Source organism: Acipenser ruthenus, chromosome 5 (assembly GCF_902713425.1).
Source record: "Acipenser ruthenus chromosome 5, fAciRut3.2 maternal haplotype, whole genome shotgun sequence".
NCBI classification, from domain to species: domain Eukaryota; kingdom Metazoa; phylum Chordata; class Actinopteri; order Acipenseriformes; family Acipenseridae; genus Acipenser; species Acipenser ruthenus.
Genome location: NC_081193.1, coordinates 63735799 through 63763116, shown reverse-complemented (window position 1 = coordinate 63763116; position 27318 = coordinate 63735799). Strand labels below are relative to the sequence as shown.

Below are 27318 nucleotides of genomic sequence, written 5' to 3'. Positions count from 1 at the left end.
AGAATTGAGAAACAGGACCGTCTTTTTTAAAGGGATACACACCTAAAACAAACTTAACCCTTAGCGGTTCATTTATTCAGCGCATCTCAGGCGCGTCAGGTCCAATTTATTTTCACACGCGCAGTTTATTTTAGACGCGCTGTTTAAAAGTATTTTTTCACAGTAAAACAGGTTTAAAAGGCACTGCATATCAACAGGACACTCAGTACTGCTTCTCCAGCCCCGCCCCACCCCTTGTTCGCTGTATTTTTCACATACCTCTTCATAGTAGTGCATACCGATAAATCATCTCCTGATCACTCGTTTTATCACCAAACTCCTCAATTATGCGATCCAAGTCATTATTTTATTACTATAACATCTAAAAAAAGCTCTGTAAATGTCTGTGATATTCTTTGAGTGCTAGATGCAGAAGCAGCTATCTTGTTTGTTTATGTCCGTGTTATCTATGTGGCTCTGGGGCTATCTGTATTCATGAGATACGCCCCTTTTTTTTCTTCTTTTTTTTTGTTTGTTTTTTTCCGGCTTCTCTCAGCTCCTATCGGTCTCACTTGGCCATTGAATGGTTTTCTCGGCTTTTTCCAGAGAAAAAACAACCAGAGACCTGTTTTTTTACATCTTTTTGATGATGTCGGACAGGGTCTGACATTGGACCGGAAAGGGAAAATTGTAATGTCGGACCAGGTCCGACATAGGCCCGCAAAGGGTTGACACATATACAGTACTGTGCAAAAGTTTTAGGCAGGTGTGAAAAAATGCTGTAAAGTAAGAATGCTTTCAAAAATAGACATGTTAATAGTTTATATTTATCAATTAACAAAATGCAAAGTGAGTGAACAGAAGAAAAATCTACATCAAATCAATATTTGGTGTGACCACCCTTTGCCTTCAAAACAGCATCAATTCTTCTAGGTACACTTGCACGCAGTTTTTGAAGGAACTCGGCAGGTAGGTTGGCCCAAACATCTTGGAGAACTAACCACAGTTCTTCTGTGGATTTAGGCAGCCTCAGTTGCTTCTCTCTCTTTATGTAATCCCAGACAGACTCGATGATGTTGAGATCAGGGCTCTGTGGGGGCCATATCATCACTTCCAGGACTCCTTGTTCTTCTTTACGCTGAAGATAGTTCTTAATGACTTTCGCTGTATGTTTGGGGTCGTTGTCATGCTGCAGAATAAATTTGGGGCCAATCAGATGCCTCCCTGATGGTATTGCATGATGGATAAGTATCTGCCTGTACTTTTCAGCATTGAGGAGACCATTAATTCTGACCAAATCCCCAACTCCATTTGCAGAAATGCAGCCCCAAACTTGCAAGGAACCTCCACCATGCTTCACTGTTGCCTGCAGACACTCATTCGTGTACCGCTCTCCAGCCCTTCGGCGAACAAACTGTCTTCTGCTACAGCCAAATATTTCAAATTTTGACTCATCAGTCCAGAGCACCTGCTGCCATTTTTCTGCACCCCAGTTCCTGTGTTTTCGTGCATAGTTGAGTCGCTTGGCCTTGTTTCCACATCGGAGGTATGGCTTTTTGGCCGCAAGTCTTCCATGAAGGCCACTTCTGACCAGACTTCTCCGGACAGTAGATGGGTGTACCAGGGTCCCACTGTTTTCTGCCAATTCTGAGCTGATGGCACTGCTGGACATCTTCCGATTGCGAAGGGAACTAAGCATGATGTGTCTTTCATCTGCTGCAGTAAGTTTCCTTGGCCCACCACTGCGTCTACGGTCCTCAACGTTGCCCGTTTCTTTGTGCTTCTTCAAAAGAGCTTGGACAGCACATCTGGAAACCCCTGTCTGCCTTGAAATTTCTGCCTGGGAGAGACCTTGCTGATGCAGTATAACTACCTTGTGTCTTGTTGCTGTGCTCAGTCTTGCCATGGTGTATGACTTTTGACAGTAAACTTTTGACAGTCTTCAGCAACCTCACCTTGTTAGCTGAGTTTGGCTGTTCCTCACCCAGTTTTATTCCTCCTACACAGCTGTTTCTGTTTCAGTTAATGATTGTGTTTCAACCTACATATTGAATTGATGATCATTAGCACCTGTTTGGTATAATTGTTTAATCATACACCTGACTATATGCCTACAAAATCCCTGACTTTGTGCAAGTGTACCTAGAAGAATTGATGCTGTTTTGAAGGCAAAGGGTGGTCACACCAAATATGGATTTGATTTAGATTTTTCTTCTGTTCACTCACTTTGCATTTAGTTAACTGATAAATATAATCTATTAACATGTCTATTTTTGAAAGCATTCTTACTTTACAGCATTTTTTCACACCTGCCTAAAACTTTTGCACAGTACTGTATATGTATATATATATATTTTTTCTTCTATTCAACGTGCTCACAAGGTACCAAATGCTATTTGCATGCTGCATTAAGCACTATTGGGATTATTTTGAGATATGTGCATGCGTCAGTGTGGTTAATTGCATTTTTTCCATGCGATTACTTATGCTGTTATTAATGTATATTTAAAATGTGAACTTTCGGTGTTATAAATGAGATGTACTTTTAAAACATTAAAACACATCACTGTACTTAACCACTTCAACAACAGATGTCAAAATGAAACCCCTTCCTAGGTACCAGATTTTGAAAATAATAATGTTTTCAAACCTGTAATTGCTATAAAATGTTAACATATGATGAATAAAACACAAATGACTTAAACTGTGTTTTTCATTAACTCTTTATGCTGCTGTGTACTACATACCCATATTCAATATAGAGATAAAAAACTTTTTTTTTTTTAACAATGAAAACAAAAACGCTGCTAACGATAATAATAATCAGTAAACTGTAATTATCAAATAAAAACAACATCAAAACGTGTGCCAGTATCGACTTGCTCTGTGCCATTTATTGAAATGTTCAATACAGCAGAACCCGAGATTGCCTTCGCAACCACTGCACATTTTTCTTTTGTCTTTTGTTTTAATTTTCATAGCAGACCCTGTACCTTTTTTACGGTGTCTGCTTCGCTTGTGTTGGAGGGATAGGATTCCTGCAATATATCTCAGCCTTCTAAACACCCACAGTTAGATTGGAATCGCTACATGACACGCAATTGGATAAAAATGTCACCTGACCCTCCCCCAACTTTCATTGCAGATTCCACAGTACTAGCACTGCTTTAGAGAATGAAACCTGAATCGCTAGACTGAGAAACCGATCATAGAATAGAATACGCAGGTACGGCATGGTACTGTAAGTGGGTTTTCATTTGACGTACGTGCATACGTCATGCTGTTGAAGTGGTTAATACTTGTAGCTGTGTCGTGCATTTATACGCAGAGAAGATTAAATTACTTCTGGATTGGCTAGTCTGCGCAATGAAGTATACTGAAATATTTCAGTTTTGAGGTGGCTGATGATGGCATGGAATAGTAAAACAATATAACAAGACCCTGTTTTTCTCCGTGGATATTGTGAAGCAAAGCACCACTAAGTTCATGATATTCTTTGATATTCATGATATTCTTTAAGCACTGGATGCGGAAGCAGCTATCTTGTTTGTTTATGTCCGTGTTATCTCTGTGGTGCCGGGGGCTATGTGTATTGCTCAGATCCGCCCAATTAAAGTTATTGCTTTTCTTATGTAAATATCTGTTAATGTCTATATGTATATATGTTTCACATATTGCATTTGTGTTATTATATTTTTCTGTGTTTTGGAAGACTTCGATATTTTCGATATCGAAATACATGCATGATATCGCTATACAATTTTCATATCGATACCCAGCCCTAATAATATATATATATATATCCAGAACTCTTCATCCAGAACTCTGCTACTCGCCTGGTGTTCTCTCTACCTCGCTTCGCCCACGCTACTCCACTACTCCGCTCGCTCCACTGGCTCCCGATCACCGCTCGCATCCAGTTCAAGACTCTTGTACTAGCCTACAGATGCCTTGATCAGACTGCACCCAGCTACCTCCAGACCCTCATCTCTCCCTACACCCCCACTCGACCTCTCCGCTCCGCCTGCACTAGAAGACTGGCTCTACCTCCGCTACGCTCCCCTGCCTGCCGAGCCCGCTCCTTCTCCACCCTTGCTCCGCAGTGGTGGAACGACCTTCCTACAGATGTCAGGACTGCCCAGTCCCTAACCACATTCCGGCGCCTCCTTAAGACTCACCTCTTCAAACAGCACCTGTAGAACTCCTCTGTTGTATCCTGGGACACTATCACCCTTCATTTAAATATGCTTTATTTTGCTCTTATCTGCCCCCTATTTTACTGCATTTAATCCTGTACCTCAGAATATTGTAATCTGCCAAGTGTTTAATCTGTAGTATTTTGTACTTAATCATATCCTGATGTAACTATCACTATTTAATCATATCCTGATGTAACTTTCACTATTATCTGCTGTATTATTGAATTGTGATTTGTCACACTTGAGAATTATTGTATTTCTTGTTCTTATTGTATGACTTATATTGTAACACTTGAATGTATTTGTATTTGCTTGCGATTGTAAGTCGCCCTGGATAAGGGCGTCTGCTAAGAAATAAATAATAATAATAATAATAATATATATATATATATATATATGTGTGTGTTTTACAATAGCGAGACTTTGTATTTGCCGGTTGTATTTTTTAACTACTGTACAGGACCCAAGTACCCTAGACACCCCTCACCCCCCCCCCCCCCCACACCCAATATAAAGTGCCATCTTACTTGTACTGCATCTTAACAAATGTGTATACATGGCAGATCAGTCAACAACATTTTTTTGGCAAATGGCAGCATACAGACATGGGCAACAATTGGAACCAAGCCTTCCCCAAAGCCAGCTCCTTCTGTCAATATGGCTAAGCCAGTAGCACTGGGATAGGTCTTCAGCTAACTGAAGGCGTTAGGCTTTTTTTTTTTTTGACCTGACCAGAGCAGTTGGTGCTAGAACACCTTTGTAAGACGGATGCAGAGCAGCATGTTCAATAGACACTGAATGAACCATGGTATAAGTAGAATATAATAGCTAAAATGTTTCCCAGTATATAACTGCTATACAGCAGTTCATATTGGTGCATTATGTATTGAATGTATAATCGTTAAACACTATATGCCACTTTTTCCATAAGACTTGTATTTGTAAAAAGTGTTCTGTAATAACAGCAGATAGTTTTGAGTCTGTGGTACCAGTTGTGTTTTGACACAGACAGCAACACCTCCAGCAGGGCTCGCCCTTAATACAAGCATGCAGCAGGACCAATGCTGTTATTTTTGTATTATTATTATTATTATTATTATTATTATTATTATTATTATTATTATTATTGTCGTCATTAAAGGGAGCTCTGTAAATTCCACTTCTGTTTAAAAATGTATTTTTAGCATTTGTATTTCAGCAGTGAGAGAATCAAGGGGTTAAGTGAGTTCTTGCCAAAAAAAAAAAAAAAAAGTTTTAATCCTCTTAGTACTGTACGAGTGCCTAAAGTGAGTTCTGGTACCTTCTGACATTTTTGAGGCAGACTCCCAACTACCATTGAAGACCTTGGCCTCCTCAAATTAACATGAGCAGGTGTTTTTCTCTGATGTGTTAATTAAGAAAAGCTGGTGTCATTATGCTTTAAGTGGCTGTTACAAATAGAACATGTCGGTTTATTTTCTGTTCCAAAAAGCGAGAAAGAAAGAAAGTAATGGAGGCATTGCCTTAGAATAATTTATTATTTAGCTTGTTTGGCCGTGGTTAGAATTTTTTCTTTTTTGCCTGTGGCTACATACATATATATATATATATATATATATATATATATATATATATATATATATATATATATATATATTTCTTTCTGTGGTTCTTAATTGACTGTAAATATGCTCTGCAGTTATTGACTCCAAAAATCCATGATGTACAGAGCTTTGTGAAGCCTTGACGTAAAATCTAAATATATTGAGTTTACCGGTATTTATTTATTTTAGACACACAGAGTATAATAGTTAGCCTAACTGGTGTCCAGTTATGGCATATAATTTCATTTTTAATATGTGGCATTTATCCTTATAGCAGCTATTTTATAAAGTACCAAATAACAAACTTTCCAATTATTGAATGGCAAGTTACCATTATCTGTAAGGATAGCAGAACCATAATTACAATTTACTCCTAGGGTTGATATGAACTTTCATTTACACTTGAGATTATTAGAATCTAGTTCATCATAACCTGCTCATTCATGAGTTTTTGAGTTTACTGCTAATAGTTGAGCTTCTAAGAATTCAGAGTGACATAATTATACTGCACATGATTCATGTGTACAGTATAGAGAATAAAGTACAAGCTACTGTACATAATCAGATAGTAAAAAACCACCAAGGAGCTCCGTGACATCACAAAGGATGAGGCCGCAGGCCGTGTCTTCTTGAGATGTCATGGAATTCCAAGGTGGCTTTTTACTATCTGATTTATGTACAGTAGCTTGTGTTTTATGTTGTCTAATACCAGCACACAAAGAAAAAAAGAAACACACTAATAAAATTAAACAAATCTTTTCTTTACTGAAAATCACAAACTACTTTTTATTTATTTATTTTTTTTTAATAATAATTAGGCACTGTCAGTTAGTTCTTTTGACTAACATCAGATTCATAAAATTTCACGCTGACTTTTGAGTTGTTAAAAATGCAGTTATGCCCAAAAATGCTCTGGAGGCTGTAACGTAGAGTTTTGTGAGAGTGGCCTTTGGGTGGCACTGCAACAGAGACTACCGGTCGCAGTTCACTGATTTCTGCCAAGTATGATGGGAGGATGGCGAGATAGTGTTGGTATTTTGCTGCTGTGCTACAAAGTTCTGCCTTTCAGACTGACACAACGGTAAATCGAGAGGACTTTTTTTTTTAACAAATAAGCTTTCTATTTGAAAATTGTCTATTTGAACTTTCAAAGCACTTTGAAACGGTCAGATAATTTTTAAAAGTTTAAAAATGTTCATTCCATTTACGTCAGATCGCGCCTGTCATCAGAAATATCAGCGCGATCTGTCGTCATAATAGGGATACAGGATAGTACTGTCGTCACAATAGGGATTACAGTATAGTACTCATCAGTAGTAGCCTTTAATTATAGAATTAAGAATAGGGTTTTATAGGGAAATATCAAATATACATTCATTTTGTGGACATTACTTACAATAAACTGTAGAACTTTATCCATGAAGATCACACTAAGGATTTTAATTTTAATGTTTGCTTGTACTGCTAATTCATGGAATACCATTTGGAAGAGTGTTTAAATTGTCAGCATTGAATAATGGCAAGGTCAAAGAAAAGAAATTTAGTACTGTACTGCTGAGTAGTTACCATAGTATTTTTTTGCATTCACTCTATCAAGAAAAACCTCGTGAATTTCAGCATACGTTGTTGTGTCGGCACCTATTGAAGTGGTATAATTTGAGAGGTAAATAATAAAAGTATGATTTGCCTGATGTTATGCTGGTGAGTTTTGTTTATTTAGCCATAAAGCTTCAGGTTTGATCGCTTTACCTCACTTTACATATTAGTTATTTAGCATGATGAACTGCTTTTTCAATAAAATGTACCAGTAATTAATCTTACTCCAGTGTTGACTCTGATGTCACCCTTGCCTTGAAGGATACACTATCCTATATAATATATATTTAGTGCATCTACAGATGTTTCGCTTAAAAGATCACTTAATAGGCAGCAACAGTTACACATTACGTTTTCATTGAATGGGATTTGCAGTTGTTTAGACCTCTATAATACATGGTTTCTATGTAAACCTCTGCAATAAAAATAAAATCCTAGAGACTGCAGAACTGTGGGCAGAATATTTGATATGTAATTTAAACAGGTTACAGTGATTAGGCACGACACACTGTTTCCGAAACATGAAATGAACAACGTGTTCAAAACAGTTAACCCATTCCTAGCATATACACCTTTCACCCTTATCAATAAGCCAGGTAGCAACCTTTAATGATTTGTTTTGACAACCTAATAATCCTCCTGCTGTAGATTTCTCCAGAAGGCAGGCTGTAAAGCCAGGTGTTTCTGTTTCCTGCAACTGCAATTGAGCAGCTGTTTAACAGCTGCTATTTCAAAAGGACTGCCTATTTTTGTTTTGTTTGTTATGGTCTGAAATGGTTAAATTCGACTGTTTAAATCTGTAGCCTCATGACTGAGCACTGTTGAGGGGGCCTTATTTGTAGATGATGTTTGTGCCTTTTAATATTGGGCTGCCAGAACAATGGCTTACAGTGTCTTAATATGCCACAGGCTCCATCCACCTCAATACTTCCTTACTTGGTTGATTTTTTACAGCAAGCTCTGCGTCCTCCAATAATTAGCGTTGTTGCTTCTTCAACATATTGGGCCAGTTTTTGAGCAAATGCGGTAAACACAAACGTAAGGGCAAAGTGTTTTACCTTTGCGCTGGATTGCACCATCCCCATCGTGTTTTTTTGCAATATAGAGCTTATTTAAGATTTGTGATGGGAACTGATTTAGAACGTGGCTTCACTAACGAGCTGCTGTGAAAAATAAAGATTTGTATGGAACTTTTTTTTTTTTTTTTTTTTAAAGTAATGTATTTTAAATTTGAAGATACAGATGTAGATGCACTTAAAAATATAAAATGATCTGGAATAAATGACTAAACATGGGTATAATATGGGCGAGTGTGAAATCGCGTAGCCGACCCGCATGACATGGAGCATGCCAGTGTGAAAGGGGCTTTAGTTGCAAAACAACGGTAAATGTATTATTATAATTCAAATAACTGTGCAACCTGATTTAGTATAGGTTTTTTTTTTAATACATCAAGTGTTAATAAATATTATTTTGTGCATTTTGACTCAGTTGGAATCTAATGTAATTAAATATAAAGTTTAAATGGTATAATGTAACATTAATGATTCTTAGGACAAACTCTCATTTGGCCATTACACCCCTCTTCATAAACTTTAGTGCTGATCTAAAGTAGTAAAGGTTTCTAAAAAAAACAAAAAAAAAGTTTTCTTAAATAATATAAAAGCCCATATTATACTCATGTTTTAGTAATTTATTCCAAATATTGTACTGTATCTGTGTCAGGTTTAAAACATATTCAGAAGAACAACAACAAAAGTGGTCACACTTTATTTTAAGGGCGTTTTTTTTTTTTTAGTTTATTAACTGTTAACAAACATTGTTAATTTTTACGTTAGGGTTAATAAAAACATGATTTAATTTGCTAAATATTACTACAGTAACAATTTGAACCGATTTCAAACGTATGATCGACTCGGTATTGATCATCCATAGGGCTCTGGTGTTTGATTGATCATCCATAGGGCTCTGGTGTTTGATTGATCATCAATAGGCCTCTGGTGTTAGCAGTTTTAGTTGGCCTATTATATATTATTAACTAACAGATAACAGAATATAAATAATATACGTTAACGTGTTTATTAGGTGTTTGTTAACAGTTAATAAACAAAACAAATGTCCCTTAAAATAGTGTTAGACTTTAAAAAAAAAAGTCTCCTACAAATCTTTATTTTTCACAGTAGCTGTAAAGTTAATGAAGCCATGTTCTGAATAAATCTTAAATAAGCTCTATATTGCAAAGGCTGGAAGTATAAAAATTATGTTTATGAATATAATGAAACCCTGCAGTCACATATGCCAACATTTTTCAATGAATGTAAATATTTTTAAATACTAGATTAACAAATGGTGCTATGGCAATAAAGCAGCTTTTTGTTCATCAAAATCACAGCAAAGGCAAACACTAGGGCTATTGTTTTCTTAAAGGAAATGTCAGTTGCTCTTGATTTGCTAGCAGCTTCTGTGCCAACGGATTTCTGCCAGCGCTCAGCTTGAAAATCAATCAATCTGTAAGGACAGCTTTCAGTACTGCTCTGGATTTCCGCTTTTCTCTTTTAGGTGAATCTAAATGCCTGTCAACATACGAGTTTTGGTTGTGATCTACAGTAACGTTGCAGGATGTACAGAAGAGCTTACCTCCATCACTGTGTAAAACTCCTGCTGGATACTGCTTTACGTGATCTGCTGCAGACACATTTTTAGCCTTTTTAGAGACATCCATTTTCTTGTTTACGGTGTGTAGTATTTTAATTATGAAATTATTTTTATTTCTTAAGAATATTGTAAAAATCGCGGTATTGGGCTAATTTCACGATTTCCGTGCAGCCCGTGAAATCGCAATTTTCACAGGGCCTTAGTAATGGTGGAATTGAATTGGAAAGTTCTCAAAATGTATACTGTCCTACTGTGTCTGAATGCAAAGAAAGCTATGTGACTGAACTTTAAGGAGTAACAGGCACTTGTCTTCAATAAAGCTAACAGCCTTAATTTGTTTGTTTTCTTTAGAAATCTGTTTCTTTATGCTTTGTATCTTCTCATGCATAAACAATTCCACTCTTTGGTCTGGCCAAAATGTATCTGTTTATTTTACTAATGTTGAAATTGCTAATTCCAATTCTGCTCCATCTTGTAAAAAGTGACTGTCCTTGTATAATGCTGAATGCAAACTTGTCCTTGTTTTTGTGGGCTGTGAATATTGTAGACAAGGGGCCAACACCACCAAGCATTTATTCCAGGAAAAAACAAAATGGTAATGTACAGAATGAGATAAAGTGGTGCAAATTTTGTGAATGTTTAGTGAATTTGGCCCATTGTTGTCTCTGTCGTTATAGAATTGCCTCCCGGCAATAAAACAACCTTCGTTTCAAATGACTGCTCGCCTTTGATTTATAGAAATACATATAAAGTGATTAAGCTTCAACAGCAGACAGAACATTCTGACCATTCTATTGCTACCTGTCATCAATTATGGAGATGTAATCTGCCATGGAGTAAAGGAATTGTCCTTACACAGACTCAGTATTTTACATAGTAAACTCAGTCAGGTTAACTCGAACAGTTAGAAGGTTAACACATTGTACATTTTATGTTATACAGGCATAAATTGGTTGTGAAATGTTGGCGTTTGCAAGTGACCATTCTTAACATTTTTTTTTTTTTTCTTCTGACAGCTGCAGATGTTTTTAAATTTAAATTAGTGTGAAGTAGAGACTTTTGGATAATGTGTCCTTTTCAGATAGTACCTAGTGTGCGAATGATGTGCTTTCAGCCAAATTGTTAACGGCAGGAAATTCTTTAAAAACAAGCTGCTGAACCGCAATGACTTATTACTGGTGAAAACATAGTGAAATAAAAAAAGAGAAATCTTACGCAATGTTGGAACAGTGCAAATCTTCTAAATGTTAATAGATACTCATAAGAATTAAGTGGTTTCCTTTGCATTACTTTTTTTTTTTCACAGATGAGTTTTCAATACCGTAACTTCACAGTTGCTGTTTTAAACTAACAAACATGTCCTCTACCTTTCACAGGAGAGTATATAAAAAACTGGAGACCAAGATACTTCCTTCTGAAAACTGACGGCTCTTTCATAGGCTACAAGGAAAAGCCCCAAGATGCAGACCTACCTTACCCGTTGAACAACTTTTCAGTGGCAAGTAAGTAGGCCTCTTATTAGAAATAATGTGTTTGACATTATTTTATTTTTCTTTGCAATGTAGATTTGAATAGATGAACAGTACAAACTGTGGATTTCTTTGCATATGCAACATAAGAACATAAGAACATAAGAAAGTTTACAAACGAGAGGGGGACATTCAGCCCATCTTGCTTGTTTGGTTGTTAGTAGCTAATTGATCCCAGAATCTCATCAAGCTTGAAGGATCCCAGGGTGTCAGCTTCAACAACAATACTGGGGAGTTGGTTCCAGACCCTCACAATTCTCTACGTACCATCATGCATATGGGTCACTTCATGACAAGGAGTTACGAATGTATGGTTTGTAAACTTGTGTACTAAAATAAAAAAAATAAATAAAAAAAAACACAAAAGGACTGCAGTTATACTGTAACTGCAAATCAATAAGTGGTACTTGTAGACCAAACAGTAGTGGTGCACTGTTTTTTTTAAGAAACATTCAACTTCCAAGTTAATTCTCCTTTATGTTTTAGGACAGTGTTTCTCAACGGGGTCGGTACTGCCCCCCAAGGGGCATTCTGAAGCCAAAGGGGGGCGTTTACATCCAAGAGGGCAGGAGGGGGGTGTTTTAGCTAAAAAAAAAACGGGGGCATTGTGTTTTCTTATTTAAAATTAAGGAAACTTTTATTTCAAAATGTTGATTAACTACTTACACACAATGTGCCAGTGATGTACTCACTGACTTGTGCACTAAAAGATTGTGTAGACATCAAGTCAGAAATGTTTGTTGCTACGCAGCAACATCACTGCCATTTGTGCTCTCCGGTTTGTCATGCAAATGTAATATGGTCCAATCAGAACGAAGCAGCCGTTCCATTTATGCCTGATGCCATGTTACGTTACACGGCTGAATTTCACAGTTTATTCTTATTGTTATCTAGTGATGTGCATTTGAGAAGATTTTTGGAATCGGTTTGAACCGGGTATTTCGATTCTGGTTCCAAAACTATTTAGAAAAAACATGTCCGTATGCCAATGTGTGAGCAGAAGTTCAGACAATAATCAATAATCTCCAATTTGCAGAGTAAAAGTTTTAGTACAACAGCGAAGGCCATTGTGTGCTTGTATATGAACGCTGTTGATTGCAAATTTCACAAAGCTTACAATTAAAAAAATCTTTAACCACATGGTACTTGCAAACAGGTCAGTATATGTTATGATCCCAAGCCGAAATACGACCCCATCCGCTTGGGGTTAAATTCCTTTTTTAGATAGCTAAAATCATGTCGTGTTCGGCTTGGGGTTGTTTTGCGAATGATCCAATCAAGGTACAGAAGATTCACTTTACCCAAAGCTTTTTCATCACTTCATGTAAAAGTAAATAAATATAATTAAAAAAAAAAATTTTAACCCCCCGTTTTTGCTGAAATAAATATTTTAAGCAGACCTTTTTTGTGAACATGTCAATTATAGTTACCAAATGTATTTGACAGAAATTAATGTTTTAATAATCAGTTTTACTAAAAACATAATAGTACACACTGCAGCCGGATCCCTGATATTTGTATCCAGTTCGTCGGTTCCAAAGCAGGAACCGGGTACCCAATTTCAAAGGAACCGGTTTGCATATCTCTATTGCTATCCACTGCATGGCGCAAGCAAAGAACATATGTTGGCAATATTTCATAATAGTAAGCATTTTATGTATGTATCTACATGTTGATTATACCAGTGACTGGGGTTTAATTATTTGTGTTTTATGAATTATTTCTCTGTAGTTCTTGGAACTAGTAGAATTAAATGTAATTATTAATTGATGTTAATTAAACAGCATTGTTAATCGTTAATAATTAACAATGCCACAGACTTCATTGGGTTCAACTACTGGGGTGCAGTCCTAACTGAATTTGATGCACCTCTATTAACATAGTAACCTGACTGTGTGTGTTGTGTTATTTTTTTCTTGAGAAGTACATTCAATTTATCAAAAAACACACTTCATTCTCCTGTTCATGCATTTCTGCTTTGAAATAGGATAGAACTAAAAAAACTAGCAATGCCTAAGTTGAGCAAAACTAGTCCTGGCAAGACAAATTATTCATATCCATATCCAGTACAAAGAAGGGTTATGTTTCCTGTTTTGTAATTTGCAAACCAAGGAAGGAGGAAGAACTTTCTTTTTGAGCAAAACTAATTTTTGTAATACAGAGGATGTGACCTATTGTTTACCAGACAGGTGCAGTGGAAATGATAGAGGTCAAATTTGCTTATGCATATAAGTATTCTGTATATGGAAATTTTGCTGTTTTTTGTGGATTCCTTAGCGTTTTTGGCCTTTGGTGTTTAAATAGGTGACATTCAAGACCCCAGCTCATTTGTTTGTATTTTATGTTAATAATAATGCTTAGCAATTAGCTCATTTAACTCACTTGCCTGTTTGTAAATGTAGATTGATCTTGGGCTGTGTACACACTGAGTTCGTTACAGGGGTTGGTTCCACACTCAGTACAGTTTGGCTCGTTTGGAGTGTAGTGTGAACTACATTGTTCTCTTGGCAACTGAACTGACTCCACCTGAAGTGGTGGTCTCAGTTCGTTTGGCAAATGAACTGAGTTTGGGTTGCTTGCTAAACATCAGTGTGAATAACAGGGGAGCTTGGTTTGTTTGGACACAGGAAACAAACCAAACACTTTGACCTTTGTAGCTTGATGAGGAAAAAGAGTGAAGTTGCACAGTTGTTTGTTTAGTTGGTAGCATTGCGTGTCTTGACTGGTATTCTGCAAAATTTAAAATGATGAAATTCAGTCAAATGATGTCAAGGGGATATGAACAGTAAAAGAAACAAGGACACTTAAAAATGTGGTCAGATACCACAATCCAGGCAGGACGTGACAAAGAGAATGCTCTCCCTCCTGTTTCTGTGCTTTCCTCCAGTGCTTGCTATAATAGCAATAAAAAGCAATATAAAAATGGACACAGGCTGACAAAGAACAGATACCAAGATGCATTGCAGACACTCTAAACACTCAGTCAACTAATCATTAAAAAAAGCTATTTAGACATCAGAGAAACCGTGATTATAATACACGCCAATGCAGTGAAACTTAATTCTTTGTTTAAATTATCCTCTATATGGTATTCATTGAATAAAACTTCCATTCAAAGGTAGATGTTTGCCAGTATGTGACATAAAGGGGTTTTAAAGTACGGTACACATTTTGAAGTAGATGGTCAGTAGTAATCTTGTGATTTTAAAATAAAACAAAACCTCATATATCAGTCACACCACAAGCTTTTGAAAATTGGATTTCTGTCAGCAAATATATTGGCAAGTGTTTTTTTGTTTAGTTTCTTCGTGCTGAGACAGCTAGAAGTACCATGAATCTAGTCGCCCACTTCTTTCTTGATAATCAAAGTCTGAGAGTCACTTACATTTCATCACACCTCCTTCACTCATTCCTTAAACTTAAAACTTTTGTGCTTGATAAATAATAATTAAAAAAAAAAAAAAAAAACATTTAACAGCTGATCCTTATTTTAGGGGAAGTAACAGATTCTGAGCTCATTAATTTCCCTTTGTAATTACTGCTTCAAGCTAAACTTGTCATCTGTGATCAGGAGTGGTGTAAACACAAAGCTGTAACAGCAACCTTTTCAGAGAAGTTTTTAGACATTGAAGTGTCATTGAAAAGCAGATTTAGGATACACAGTATGTGATTTAAAGTTTTGATTTTCAAGGTATATGAGCTCAATCGTGTTTTAATTAACCTTTCCAGCAATAACTGGCATTGTCCTGTGGTTTTTGTTTCAGTTGAATTGTCTGGCAATGGAACCATATTATTAGAAGTTGGCATTTGAAACTAGACCTTATACTACACTTTGTTTTAAAAAATGCAAGCACAAATAAGCAAGTCAGTTTTTATTTTTGTATTTATTTATTTATTTTTATTTATTCAGAAACTAATTAGACACGTGCAGGTTTCTTGAACCTTTTGCAAATAGCAAATAGCCACCTCCCTATAACGTGTTAAAATTGTAAGGGCTCACGTTGCGTTTTTCTGCAGAATGCCAGTTAATGAAAACAGAACGACCAAAGCCGAACACATTCATCATCAGGTGTCTACAGTGGACCACTGTCATAGAAAGGACTTTTCATGTCGACACTCCAGAGGAAAGGTAGGTCCTTAACTTAATAAAAAAGCAAACAGAAAATATACAGGTGTATACCCAGAACCTGAATCGGTAGTGCATTAGCTGCTGAATGTTCATTAGCTGCTGAATGTGCTGAGCTCTGGAAGTCACCTTTTCCAAACAACACATTTCTGTAAAAATAGAAAATAACATATGCTTCCTGACCATGGCTGTTGCTGTTCAAACTTTTAATTGCTTAAACTTACAGATAGATGTCGCAGGTAAGACAGCTGGATGTTAAGTGTATTGTTATATTTATGGTTACTATACCTACAAAGTGTTCTTCACAATTCTGACTTGTGTAGTTGTTTTACATTTTCATATGTACACACTATATATATATATATATATATATATATATATATATATATATATATATATATATATATATATATATATATATATGTAAAATTATTGTTATTATTTTCCCTGTTATAATAAAGGATACCAATTTAAACTGAATAAAACATCAATTTACAAGCCATCACAGATGTATTTTTAATTTCCAACTACTAAAACTATACAGTAGTTAGGGGGTGTAACCATAAACACTGGGCTGCCTGGGAAGCAGGGAGAGAGATAAGGGAAGGTGGAAAGACTCTTGGGAACTGAGAGTGATGGAGACCAGAGCCCGAGCTTAGCAGAAAGTGAAAAGTGCCTTGACTTAATATTGCCCCTACTATTTATTTGCTTACTGATTAGAAGTAAAAAATAGAAAGTCCTGTTTTCCTCAAGCAGTAAAACTTGGCCATCATTTTTGTTTTTGGCATGTCATGACAATGGGATGCCCCTTGAGGAAAATATATAAATACAAACTATTACAAGAATTTTAAAAGTTGTAATATATCTTAGTCATATTCTTAAGGGCTATGTATATAATGGCAAGCATGTAGAGAAGTTAAGTGCTAGAAGTTTTTATTACTAGTGAGCTTAAGAAATGCGTCCTTGTTCACTGTAGCCATGCATTTCAGGGAGGAGTGGACGGAGGCTATCCAGACAGTAGCAGACAGACTCCAAAGACAGGAAGAGGAGCGGATGAACTGCAGTCCCACCTCCCAGATAGACAACATAGGAGAGGAGGAGATGGACACTTCCACTAGCCACCAGAAACGGAAGGTAATACATATTGACTCTTACAGGGAGATTTCTGGAGTTTGGGTGGAGATGTAGGGAACTGAAGGCTTCTTAACAGACCAAAATTCAGATATTGTTTAAAGCTGAATGGTGGCATCTTCAAAAGCACAACCTGCTAAGGGATTGGTTGAATTGCCCCTGAAGTTTCCACTACTAATCTATCCTCACAACTTCCTGTAGCACCTTGACCATCTATCCTCACAACTTCCTGTAGCACCTTGACCATCTATCCTCACAACTTCCTGTAGCACCTTGACCATCTATCCTCACAACTTCCTGTAGCACCTTGACCATCTATCCTCACAACTTCCTGTAGCACCTTGACCATCTATCCTCACAACTTCCTGTAGCACCTTGACCATCTATCCTCACAACTTCCAGTAGCACCTTGACCACCTATCCTCACAACTTCCTGTAGCACCTTGACCACTCCAACTCGAGCTTCAGGAGTCAAAGATTGTATCCAGAATACTAAATCACGCAACTGTTTTATTCATACAATTTTGTTGGCCTAAAAAAAAAAGTTGTATTCATATATTTACTAGCTTTTGAGATCACAGTGTTCTCGGGTGTTTCAAAGTGACCTCTTACCTCTGCACTGCTTAAAAGAAAAAAAAAAAAAAAGTCATATGGAAATGACACACACAAAAAACACCACCTGTGCTTCTGTGTACTGTTTTTCCATATTGTTACTGTATTTGCAATGGCATTTGTAAATAGCAACGGTTTAAACTAACATTTGACTTAAGTTTTTAGATTTTCCTATTTTATGAAAAGTTCTTTGTAGTTTTGAAAGCTGCTTTATTAAAAGGGGGGGAAATAAATAAAATAAATAGAAAACATTATTGATTTACAGTATATATGTACAAGCTACATTTTCAAAGCTATTTTCAGAAAGGAAACACACACCCAGTAAAGTTACCAAGCCAGAAATAAACAACGTAGACTTTACATTTAGTGGTTTGTATGTAGTCACAGGTTGTTTATTTGTTTTATAATTGTAATTGGTGTTTTTTTCCTTTCAGAAAAAAATATTGCGCTAATGACGAAATTAAGTAAATAGCTAGCTCTGTGTGTTCAGAAATCCAAACTTAAAGCCATATCATCTTGGGGATAATGAGTAGCAAGGTTATACATAGATGTGGAGCAATTCTAGTATTTGAATAGTGTTTATTTATTTGTTTATTTTTTATACCACAACTCACATATTTCAAATTATTTTTCATAAAAATGAAAGTCCGTGCAACATACATATGCGTTGAGGCTGAATGCTGCTTCATGGCTTGTCAAAAAAAGTATTTAGTTGCTGAACATTTTTCTCATTGTCAGAAAGAAAAAGAATGTGATGAATGTGGTAGGTTATTTTTGGGTATCATGGTTAAGCTTGGTTACATTGTTAAACCAGGTGTGAGACTCCTTGGGCAGATGCTAAGCTGCGCAAAATACACCTCCTCTTTTTGCTAGTGTTGCTAGTTAAGTAGTCTTACTGTACAATGACAACGCAGAATACATTTCTCCTAAAAAAAATCTCTTGGGGTCAGAGGGAGTGTCAAGCCTCCTCCACCCTTGTTCATGAGAGTGGTTGCTGCTTTTTCTCTGAAACACTTTTTCTCTGAATAAATTCCTTTGTCTCCCCTTCTTTATTGATCATTACTGCAATTAACGAGGGTCTGTTGGATATAATTAGCAGACTGGTCTGCAGGTAGCTTGAGGCAGCTGCTTTGCTTTGCTTTGTACTGTTTAGGGAACAGAACAACAAACATTTAGACCTCTCGTGGTTTGAAAGAATATACACTGAAAATTAGTTCTGGCATTACAACAGCTGCAGTCCTGTAAAGTCAGGATGTGAAAAGCATTTCTGCAGGCAAAATAGTCCAGAATGAAATGTCAACACTTGAGAGCTTGTAATACTGCTGTATATTTTAGTGGTACACTGCAAAGGCCCATTTAAATATTAAACATTATTATACACAACATTTCCTGGGACACGTGCACATGAAGAATGTTATATAAGTGTAATTAATATAGTATAAAAAAATTAAGCTTATTATAGCAGATTTGTGTCTTGTCTACAGTGCATGTGCATTTTAGTGCTTTGAGGGTAATGTAGGCCTAGATGTAGAAAAGGCAATGGTTGTCCTTTGCATATGTTTAAAAAATATATTAGTGATTCAGTAAATAATCAATAGATTATTACTGTGCACTTCCATTTTTTTATTTATGTCAGTTTTGAAAGAAGCATGTGTTATAGTAAACATTAATTTTTATTTTAAAATGCCATATCTTGATTAAAGAAATTTGTTTCCAAGCCGTGGTTTCAGATAACCATCTCATAAGTCAACCTAAGAGTTTAGTTGCTAGGCACAGCTGTTGCTAAGGTAGTTTTTTTTATTATTATTTATTGCATTCTCATTTCTGATCTCTGAGTACACCATTACTGTATGTCAAACATTTTTACCTTTATCTTGAATTGCTCTTCTTGTTGTAATAAAATTTGGTACAAACATTCCATACATAGCATGTGTTTTGAGGGTGTCAGAGTAATGGTTTCCAGCTTTTGCAAGTCATTCATAGGTCATAAATTCAAAGAATTAAAATTTGCATGGGAAATCTCAAATAGTTTTTCTACAAACTGAATGTAGGTCATGGATTGTAATAAACTTTTTCCTAGTATTGACACTAGTTTATTTTTTGCTTTCATCAGACAATGAATGACTTTGACTACTTAAAACTACTGGGCAAAGGCACTTTCGGTAAAGTCATTCTTGTAAGGGAGAAGGCAAGTGGTAAATATTATGCAATGAAGATTCTGAAGAAAGAAGTAATTATTGCAAAGGTAGGTATTGATGGTTAAAACCCTCAATTTACCACATATTAAATGGTTTTAATATATTGTAAATCTCTAAGTAGGACAGCTAGAAACTGTAACGAGGAAGATTCTTTATAAAACAAAAAAAATGCAAACAATAACTACACTACCCTTTACAAGTATTGGCACAGATGAATAAATGTAGAACTGAATCATTTGTAGACCGTTTTACTCCACTCACAGTACACCTGCTTACTAAATATCTTGGTACCCCTGAATGTAACCCATTTTTTAGGAATGACGAACGACAAGGGATGGAGCGTTTGGTATCCCCTCTTTAATAATGTATTTTATGAAGCATCAAAATAGTATTTCTACAGGGTGACGGCCAAGATTCAGTGTGATTTATATGGTTTGCTTATTAAAATGTTCTAACTATTTTTGAAGAGGGGGTGTATCCTTTAAAGAGATTTTAGTATTGCCCATTTTAGTATCTAAAATGGGCAATACATTTAAATGTAATTGTCCGACACCCAATTCTAGATTTATTCATATGTCCCAATTCTTGTGGATGGTAGTGTACAAGTTTATTTTTATTTTTGCATTTGCTGCCATGACATTTTTACTTTTGCTGAAAGCAGCAACTAGTGTATCCGTTGATAGAAAACGGAACGAAATAATAGCATGATTCTGATTTGTTAACTTGATTATTTCCGAAAAAAAAGCAGTTTATCTTCAGCATTAAAAACTTAACTTGTGTTTTCAATGAATATGGTATGGTAACGATTAAGCAGTACAAACTAATGAATTGTGTCCTATTTCTCCATTAGGATGAAGTGGCTCATACACTTACAGAGAGCAGAGTACTAAAAAATACTAGGCACCCATTTTTAACTGTAAGTACCTTCCTACGAGAATTCTTTGAAATGTGTTAAGAAACCCCAAACAGTGCTGTTATAGATTGTATGTATATGGTAACCCAATATACTAATTAATTAGAATTTAGTGAATGGAAACTGCTATAAATTCACAGCCCAAACACTACTCTACATCTGTTTAAAAGTCACCACTGCTAAAATAATGACACTTCAACACATACCTGTTTTAGTAAAACAATTGTGAAGCATAGTTAAAGGTGCTGAAACACTTCTTTAGTTCTGGAAAGTAAACAAACAATTTCTATTAAATGAGTGCTAAAAAGAAAAGCCTTTTTTTTCAGAACCAGCTGCAATTAAAGTTGCTTTCCGGTGCATAATCACTTCCTGTCCTAAAATAACATTTTAAACTCCAGTTGTCTTTCTGCAGCAGTAACTTAAGACTTACTGTAAATTAAGTAATTAGGTACCAGGAACCAACATAGTTATACTATATATAGTAAAAATGTGTGTGTCGAGAGTGCCACCCATACTGGAAAAAGAGTCAGTTCTATAATATGGTGCATATTAAACACAGTACTAATATAATGTGTTTAATATTAATAATTCAATGCAGTCCTTTGTAGACTGAAATCTGTGCTAGAAAAAATGCATGGTAGGTTAAGAAGTGAACACTTTATATGCAATATGCAGACTACAGTTAGACTGAAGTAAATGGATTTAACTGCAAAAAGTAAGATGCACGTCCAAGCTACTGTACATGTCAAGAGAAAAAAAAAAGTGCAAATCCTTAGGATGTGCATTATTAATACAAAATAAATCTTTGTTTCCAGAAGAATACAAGTATAGTCATGTTCACACCCAGCAGTAAGTTGTACCAGTTTTGAAAACACAAAGTTCAGGACTTACGTCTTTCCCTGAGGCAGCCAGCTGGTCCCACTGTTTCATATTGCATGCAGATTGCGTTCTTGACCTATAAGTTAATGTGCTTTTTAACTCAAGGTTTACTGTTTGCATTTTCCTGTTGGATTTATGTTACCAGTTAGGAGTTATATTTGTTAAGATATGACAGAGATTTTCTTTGGCCAAAGAAGAAACAAAGGCGTGGCATACTTACACTTATTATCGTACATGTGTACATTTGGCTATATATTGTAGGTAAGTGTGCCGCACTTATATTTTTGTAGACCAGAGAACAACTTATTCAATTGTGACAGAGACAGGTACATTTTAGTTCGAGTAATTGAGAGTATCAGATTGTCACACTGTCAATTTACTTTTGGTAATTACAGCCATGGCAATGTAAATTTTATCTAGAGATTTTGTATTACTGTATAATTATGTAATCTAATATATATATTTGTTTTTCTTATTTCCTTTTTTAGTCTTTGAAGTATTCTTTCCAAACTAAGGATCGGTTGTGCTTCGTGATGGAGTATGTCAATGGAGGCGAGGTAAGTCATACCAGTGCTGTTACTTTGGTTAATTATCATTATATTTCAAGTGACAGAGGGGTTAAAAGTGAAGCCTTATATATTAAGCCTAATAAGAGAGAGATTTAAACAGTGAGATATTTGGGGAATGAATGTCAAGTGTCTGAAGTTTTCTAATGAAGGGTTCCAGATTTATTTTATGTAGCATCTAGCATTGGTACACTGGGCATTGAAGACATGCAAGAGAAAAGCATTTTATATATATATTAACATACACATATACATTATGGAACCAATATCGTTCTCTCTTATATGTAACAAAGTGTATTTTGAAAGTTTAAAAGCTAAACAGAATATATTTTTAAAAAATAACATGATAGGAAGGGCCTCATTCACTAAACAGCGGTAACGTGTTTTGCACACAGTAATCCCCTTTACTGCGTGCTTTGCACACCCGCTGTATTGACTAACCAGTGGCAGGTAACCTAGCGGGTAGAAAAAAGCGTGTGGAAAAAGTAGCGCGTTCGAGTCATTTAAATATAATGTTAATGTGTGGAAATGTATGCAAATTACCTCACAAAATACCGCAAAGAAGGTATTTGATATGCAAACCATGGAAGATGCGGAACAGCCTGGAACTTTCGCGGTCACGTGCTTCCCATACAGTCAGTATAGAAAGTGTTCTCATGCAGCCAAAAAAATGGCCAAGTCTTGTTGTATTTGTGCACTGCCACAACAACGGCATCAAAAAGCTTTTACATGATCACTTCAGAGGCAACAGAACCAGGGAGAAGGCAGCTTTGGCTGCAAACAATAAGACGAAGTCGGACGTCGGCTACCGGACCACTATGGCAGCTGGCCTCAGACTACACATACGTTTGCAACACCCACTTCATCTCTGGTATATAGTTGTATAATTCTTTTAAAATTATAAAGGGAGCATTTCCTTGAAATTTAAGGTTGGTTTCTCGGTATAGCAGAAGACAAAATTGTTTTGGTAAACGAATGTTTAGCCTACGTGTGAAGCAGAACTGCTCATTTGACATTACCTACTTGTACATTGTAACACGGCAGGGAGGGGGTTAAAGCCTCCCTGAGTAGAAAACATGTGCAGAATGCACATTTGTTTAGTTTAATTGTTTTGGTTTATCGTTGAATTTGATTTGTTAATTGTTTTATTATTAATTATCCCCTGCACCTGGTAGCTATTGTTAAATTAAAACCAGGTGCAGGGTATTTAAGAGAGGCAGCTAGTCTGCTCGAGGCTGCTGAGGAGAAGGAGGCAGAAAGGTGTGCTCTGCTTCCTGGCAGTCATGAGTTAAAGTAAGTGCTGTATAAAACCAGTGTGTTTTGTAAGGACGGGGAAACAGCGTAGCTGTCCCGTGTTAGGAAGGGTGTTCCTGTGTGTTAGTTAGTGCTCGTACAGAGCTAGGTGTTTATTTTGTGTGTTTTGTTTGATTTTTGTGTTTATTAAAAATAGCGCCCCAGCGCTTAAAATCCATTTCTGTCGTGTTGGGTCTATTTTTAAAGGGGCAACGAACCCGAGTGAGTTGCGCTTTATCACAACATGTACAACTCTGTAACAACCAACATCATTGCAGATCTAAATTATAGCATTGTAACAAGCTGGATTAATACATCGTTTTGATATTATATTTCATTACAGATTTTAGCCACGTGTTAATATGTGATAGTAATAATTTACTTACTAATAATTTACTAAATAATTTTATTGAATTTTATTGAAGTGTAAAATAAAATGTGTTTTTATTATAAAAAATATATTAAACTAATGGTAACTGTTTGTTTACTGTTTTGTGTGAGAACAAATTGTTTCTTTGTTGTATTTCACAGAAATACTAACGCGGTGGCTGGGATCAGCTGTCCAGCGTTTGACCGAGACGTGCGCGCTGGGTCAAGCTGCTTGCAGCTTTTCCCACAGTGTCTCTGTACCACATTAAGATCTGCTTGCAGAGTTAGTGTGAAGACTGTTAGGGCTCTAGCAGTAGGCTTTCCTTGGGTTTCGATCTGTGGTTAGCCAAAAAGCGTTATAGGTGGACATCCCTATCTCGCTCCCGTGGTAACTGTAGGTCCCAGACCTGCTCCCGTTCCCGCCGGTACTTTGTACATCGAACGAGGTTACCCTTCTGATTCGCTAGCAGTCGCTGGGCTCAGCTCTGCTTCGGGTCTGATTGCTTGCAGTCCTTCCCGCAGTGTTTCGCTGCCGCTCTGGACTCTGCTTGCAGTATCATTGCGAAGGCTATCATGGCTGACAGCACGCTTCCTCCAGTCTTAGGGCTGTGTTTTCTGTTAAGCCAGAAGCTATACGGGTGGGCATCCCCGCATATTGCTTCTTCGGTAACTGTAGGTCACTGATCTACTACTGTTCTTATTGAACGAGGTTACTGTAACGGTAGTGGACCGTGCTCTGCACCGTACCATACCGTATGCACCATTCTTATACCGCGCATCGTACCGTACACTGTACCGTGTGTACCGTACACCTTACCCATGGGTACTGTGCGCTATATACTGACATTGGACATTATAATATATCATTCACACTATACCATATCGTTTATTCCGTACTGTGTATACTGTGCATTGCCCACCATACTGTCCTGTACTGTGCATAATGTGCACAGCTGTGCACTGTACCATACTGTCGCACTGTACTGTGTGTACTGTATAATATATCATTAGCACTATACTGTACCATTTATACCGTGCCATGTATAGTGTGCATTGCCCACCACACTGTACTGCACTGTGCTTATTGTGCATAGTCTGTGCATTGTACCATACTGTTGCACTGTACTGTATGTACTGTGCTTGTGCACTATAGACATGTTCTGTGTGTACCGTACATTGTACTATAGTAAGCAGTGCAGGTGTTAAGCATTCGATACAAGACAGTACCAATTTTGATCTAATCAGCACTGGTTAGATCATTTACCACTGTTGTGGCACTGCTAGCTGCATAGCAGCATTGCTCCATACGTGTTCAACAGTCTCCTTGAGTACTAATAATATATGCTATACTATTAAAGCGATTACTGTTAAAGATCGTTTGCATTACGTGCTACTGTGGCTACATTATGCCGGGTTTTCATTCTTGTGACATATGCAAGAAGGGTCTCCATACAGAGGACAGGCATGGCAGATGCGCTGCCTGTCTGGTTCCGGAGCATGCTAAAGAGGCACTCGCCGACCGCAATTATTGTGCATCCTTCTCTGTGCGTACATTGGAAAAACGAGTGACACGCAGTTCTAAAGAGCTCTCTCTGTCCGTTCCACCTGGACAAGGCTCCCCTCCTCAGCTCAGAAGGAGAGAGCTGTATCCTCTCATGAGAGCTCTGTGCCTAGGGAAGACAGGAGACCATCACATAGAAGACCGGCTTCATGGTCTTCCTCATCTTCTCCTTCCCCTTCCCCTCCTCCGGGTTCTCCTCCTAAGAAAAGGAAAAGAAAGAGCCACCAGTCTCATAGATCGGAGAGCTCTGAACAGCTGGATAAGCTCTGGGAGGCGGTCTCCCAACAGGGAAACATGTTAGTGGAGCTGTTGCGTGACCGCACTGCTACACTTGCTCCCTCTGCACCATTACAGTCACAGGAGTACATGCAGAATGGCAGCAAGAGGATCTGCTGTCTATCGCTGCTTCTGAGGAGGCAGTTGATCAAGAGTTACCCTCTGATGAGGGTGACTCAGATGGCGCAACACCAGTAGCGCATGTGTCATTATCAGCTGAGCTTTTGCCACTGATAAAAAAAGGGCCTCGGATGTTTTAAATGTTCCATGGCCTGTAGGTGACAAACGGAAACACTCAGTTTTTGAGGATGATCCCGTCACCTCTCAGGTGTTTCCTGCTACCAAAGAGGCCACCTCTAGTATGTAGACCGGCGCCAAACTGGAGACCAAGGTTCCAGCAGACTCCGAGACCGACACAGCCAGCTCCTGCTAAAGCCAGAGGGGGTTTCTACAACCAACCCGTGGCTGTGCAAAGGGGGAACTTTAATAAATTCCGTCGTCAAGCGCAAAGGCAAAAGCCTCAGGCTAAGCTTCAGGCAAAGCAGCAGCCCTAGCAATTTTCTGCCACAGGCCCAGGGCCCCTTTTCAGGGAGTCACTTGGAGTACTGGCATCAATGCACTTCGGACACCTGGGTGTTCAATATTGTACAGACCGGTTATTCTCTGCAATTCAAAAATGGTCCTCCTCCATTTTGGGGCGTGACTACAACTTTAGTCATGGATCAGCGAGACGCATTGGTATTGTCTCTAGGAGGAGATAGCCCTGCTGCAGAAGCGGGCTATTTGCGCAGTTCATCCTCTTCACTTGGAAGGGTTTTTTTTACTCCAGGTACTTCCTGGTGCCCAAATGGGATGGTGGACTCAGACCAATCCTCAATCTCAGACAGGTCAACCCTTATCTGAGTTGACAGAGGTTCAAAATGTTAACCATGCAGCAGTTGTTGCAGTCAATAAGGCCAGGCGACTGGTTCACTCCAGTGGATTTAAAAGACGCTTACTTTCACATCCCAATACAATCAGGGCACAGGAAGTACCTCAGGTTCACTTTCCAAAGGGACAGCGTACGAGTTTCGGGTTTTACAATTCGGCCTCTCTTTCGCCCTCTGTGCATTTTCAAAGTGCATGGAAGCTATTCTGGCCCCATTGAGACTCCGGGGCATCAGAGTGCTAAATTTGTGCTCAATCTCCAGTGCAGACAAGGACTATGCAGAAAGCCAGGTCACACTTTCACAGACCACCTCCTATTTAGGAGTGTGTCTGGATTCCAGGACCATGTTGTCCACTCTGTCGGAAGGCAGAGTGCAGAGAGTAGCCGCTTGTCTGAAGCTTTTTGAGCTCAGCAAAAAGCTCACAATAGTGACGTTTCAGCGGCTCCTGGGCTTGATGGCAGCAGCTTCCCAGACCCTCCCCTTGGGTCTTCTGCACATGTGCCCTCTCCAAGGCTGGTTCAACAGCAGGGTTTTTCAGCCCACATTGAACCGTGGCCGTCTGCTGACAGTGTCTCAGCACTGCCTGTAGGCTCTATCCTGGTGGACACAGCCTGCTCACCTACGCTTAGGCATAGCGCTGGGCAATGTTACCACGAAAGAGGTTGACACCACAGTTGTTTCCAGCCTCGGCTGGTGTGCTGTGTGGAACGGCAGAGGAGCGCAATATTTATATTGAGACCCACGTGGCAGGGTCTCCATATAAATATTCTGGAACTGCAGGCAGTGTTTCTAGCCTTGCAGAATTTTTTACAGGAGGTGTCCAGATGGACAACGCTACTGTGGTTGCATACATGATCCACCAGGGCGGCCTCATGTTCCCCAGTGTCCACTGAGTTGCCCACAAGCTGTTGCTTTGGGCGCATC

At 37.7% G+C, this 27318-nt stretch overlaps 1 protein-coding gene across 1 annotated transcript in view; it reads left to right on the top strand.

Moving 5' to 3' along the window:
- The window catches only part of LOC117403056 (RAC-gamma serine/threonine-protein kinase), a 173051-nt gene that overhangs the window by 115378 nt on the left and 30355 nt on the right, over positions 1-27318 (top strand). Inside the window, exons 3-8 of the mRNA XM_034004929.3 lie at positions 11389-11514; positions 15559-15670; positions 16657-16801; positions 19524-19655; positions 20459-20524; positions 21889-21957. Of these exons, the coding sequence (XP_033860820.1) occupies positions 11389-11514; positions 15559-15670; positions 16657-16801; positions 19524-19655; positions 20459-20524; positions 21889-21957 (650 nt within the window). The remainder of the gene's footprint in view (positions 1-11388; positions 11515-15558; positions 15671-16656; positions 16802-19523; positions 19656-20458; positions 20525-21888; positions 21958-27318) is intronic.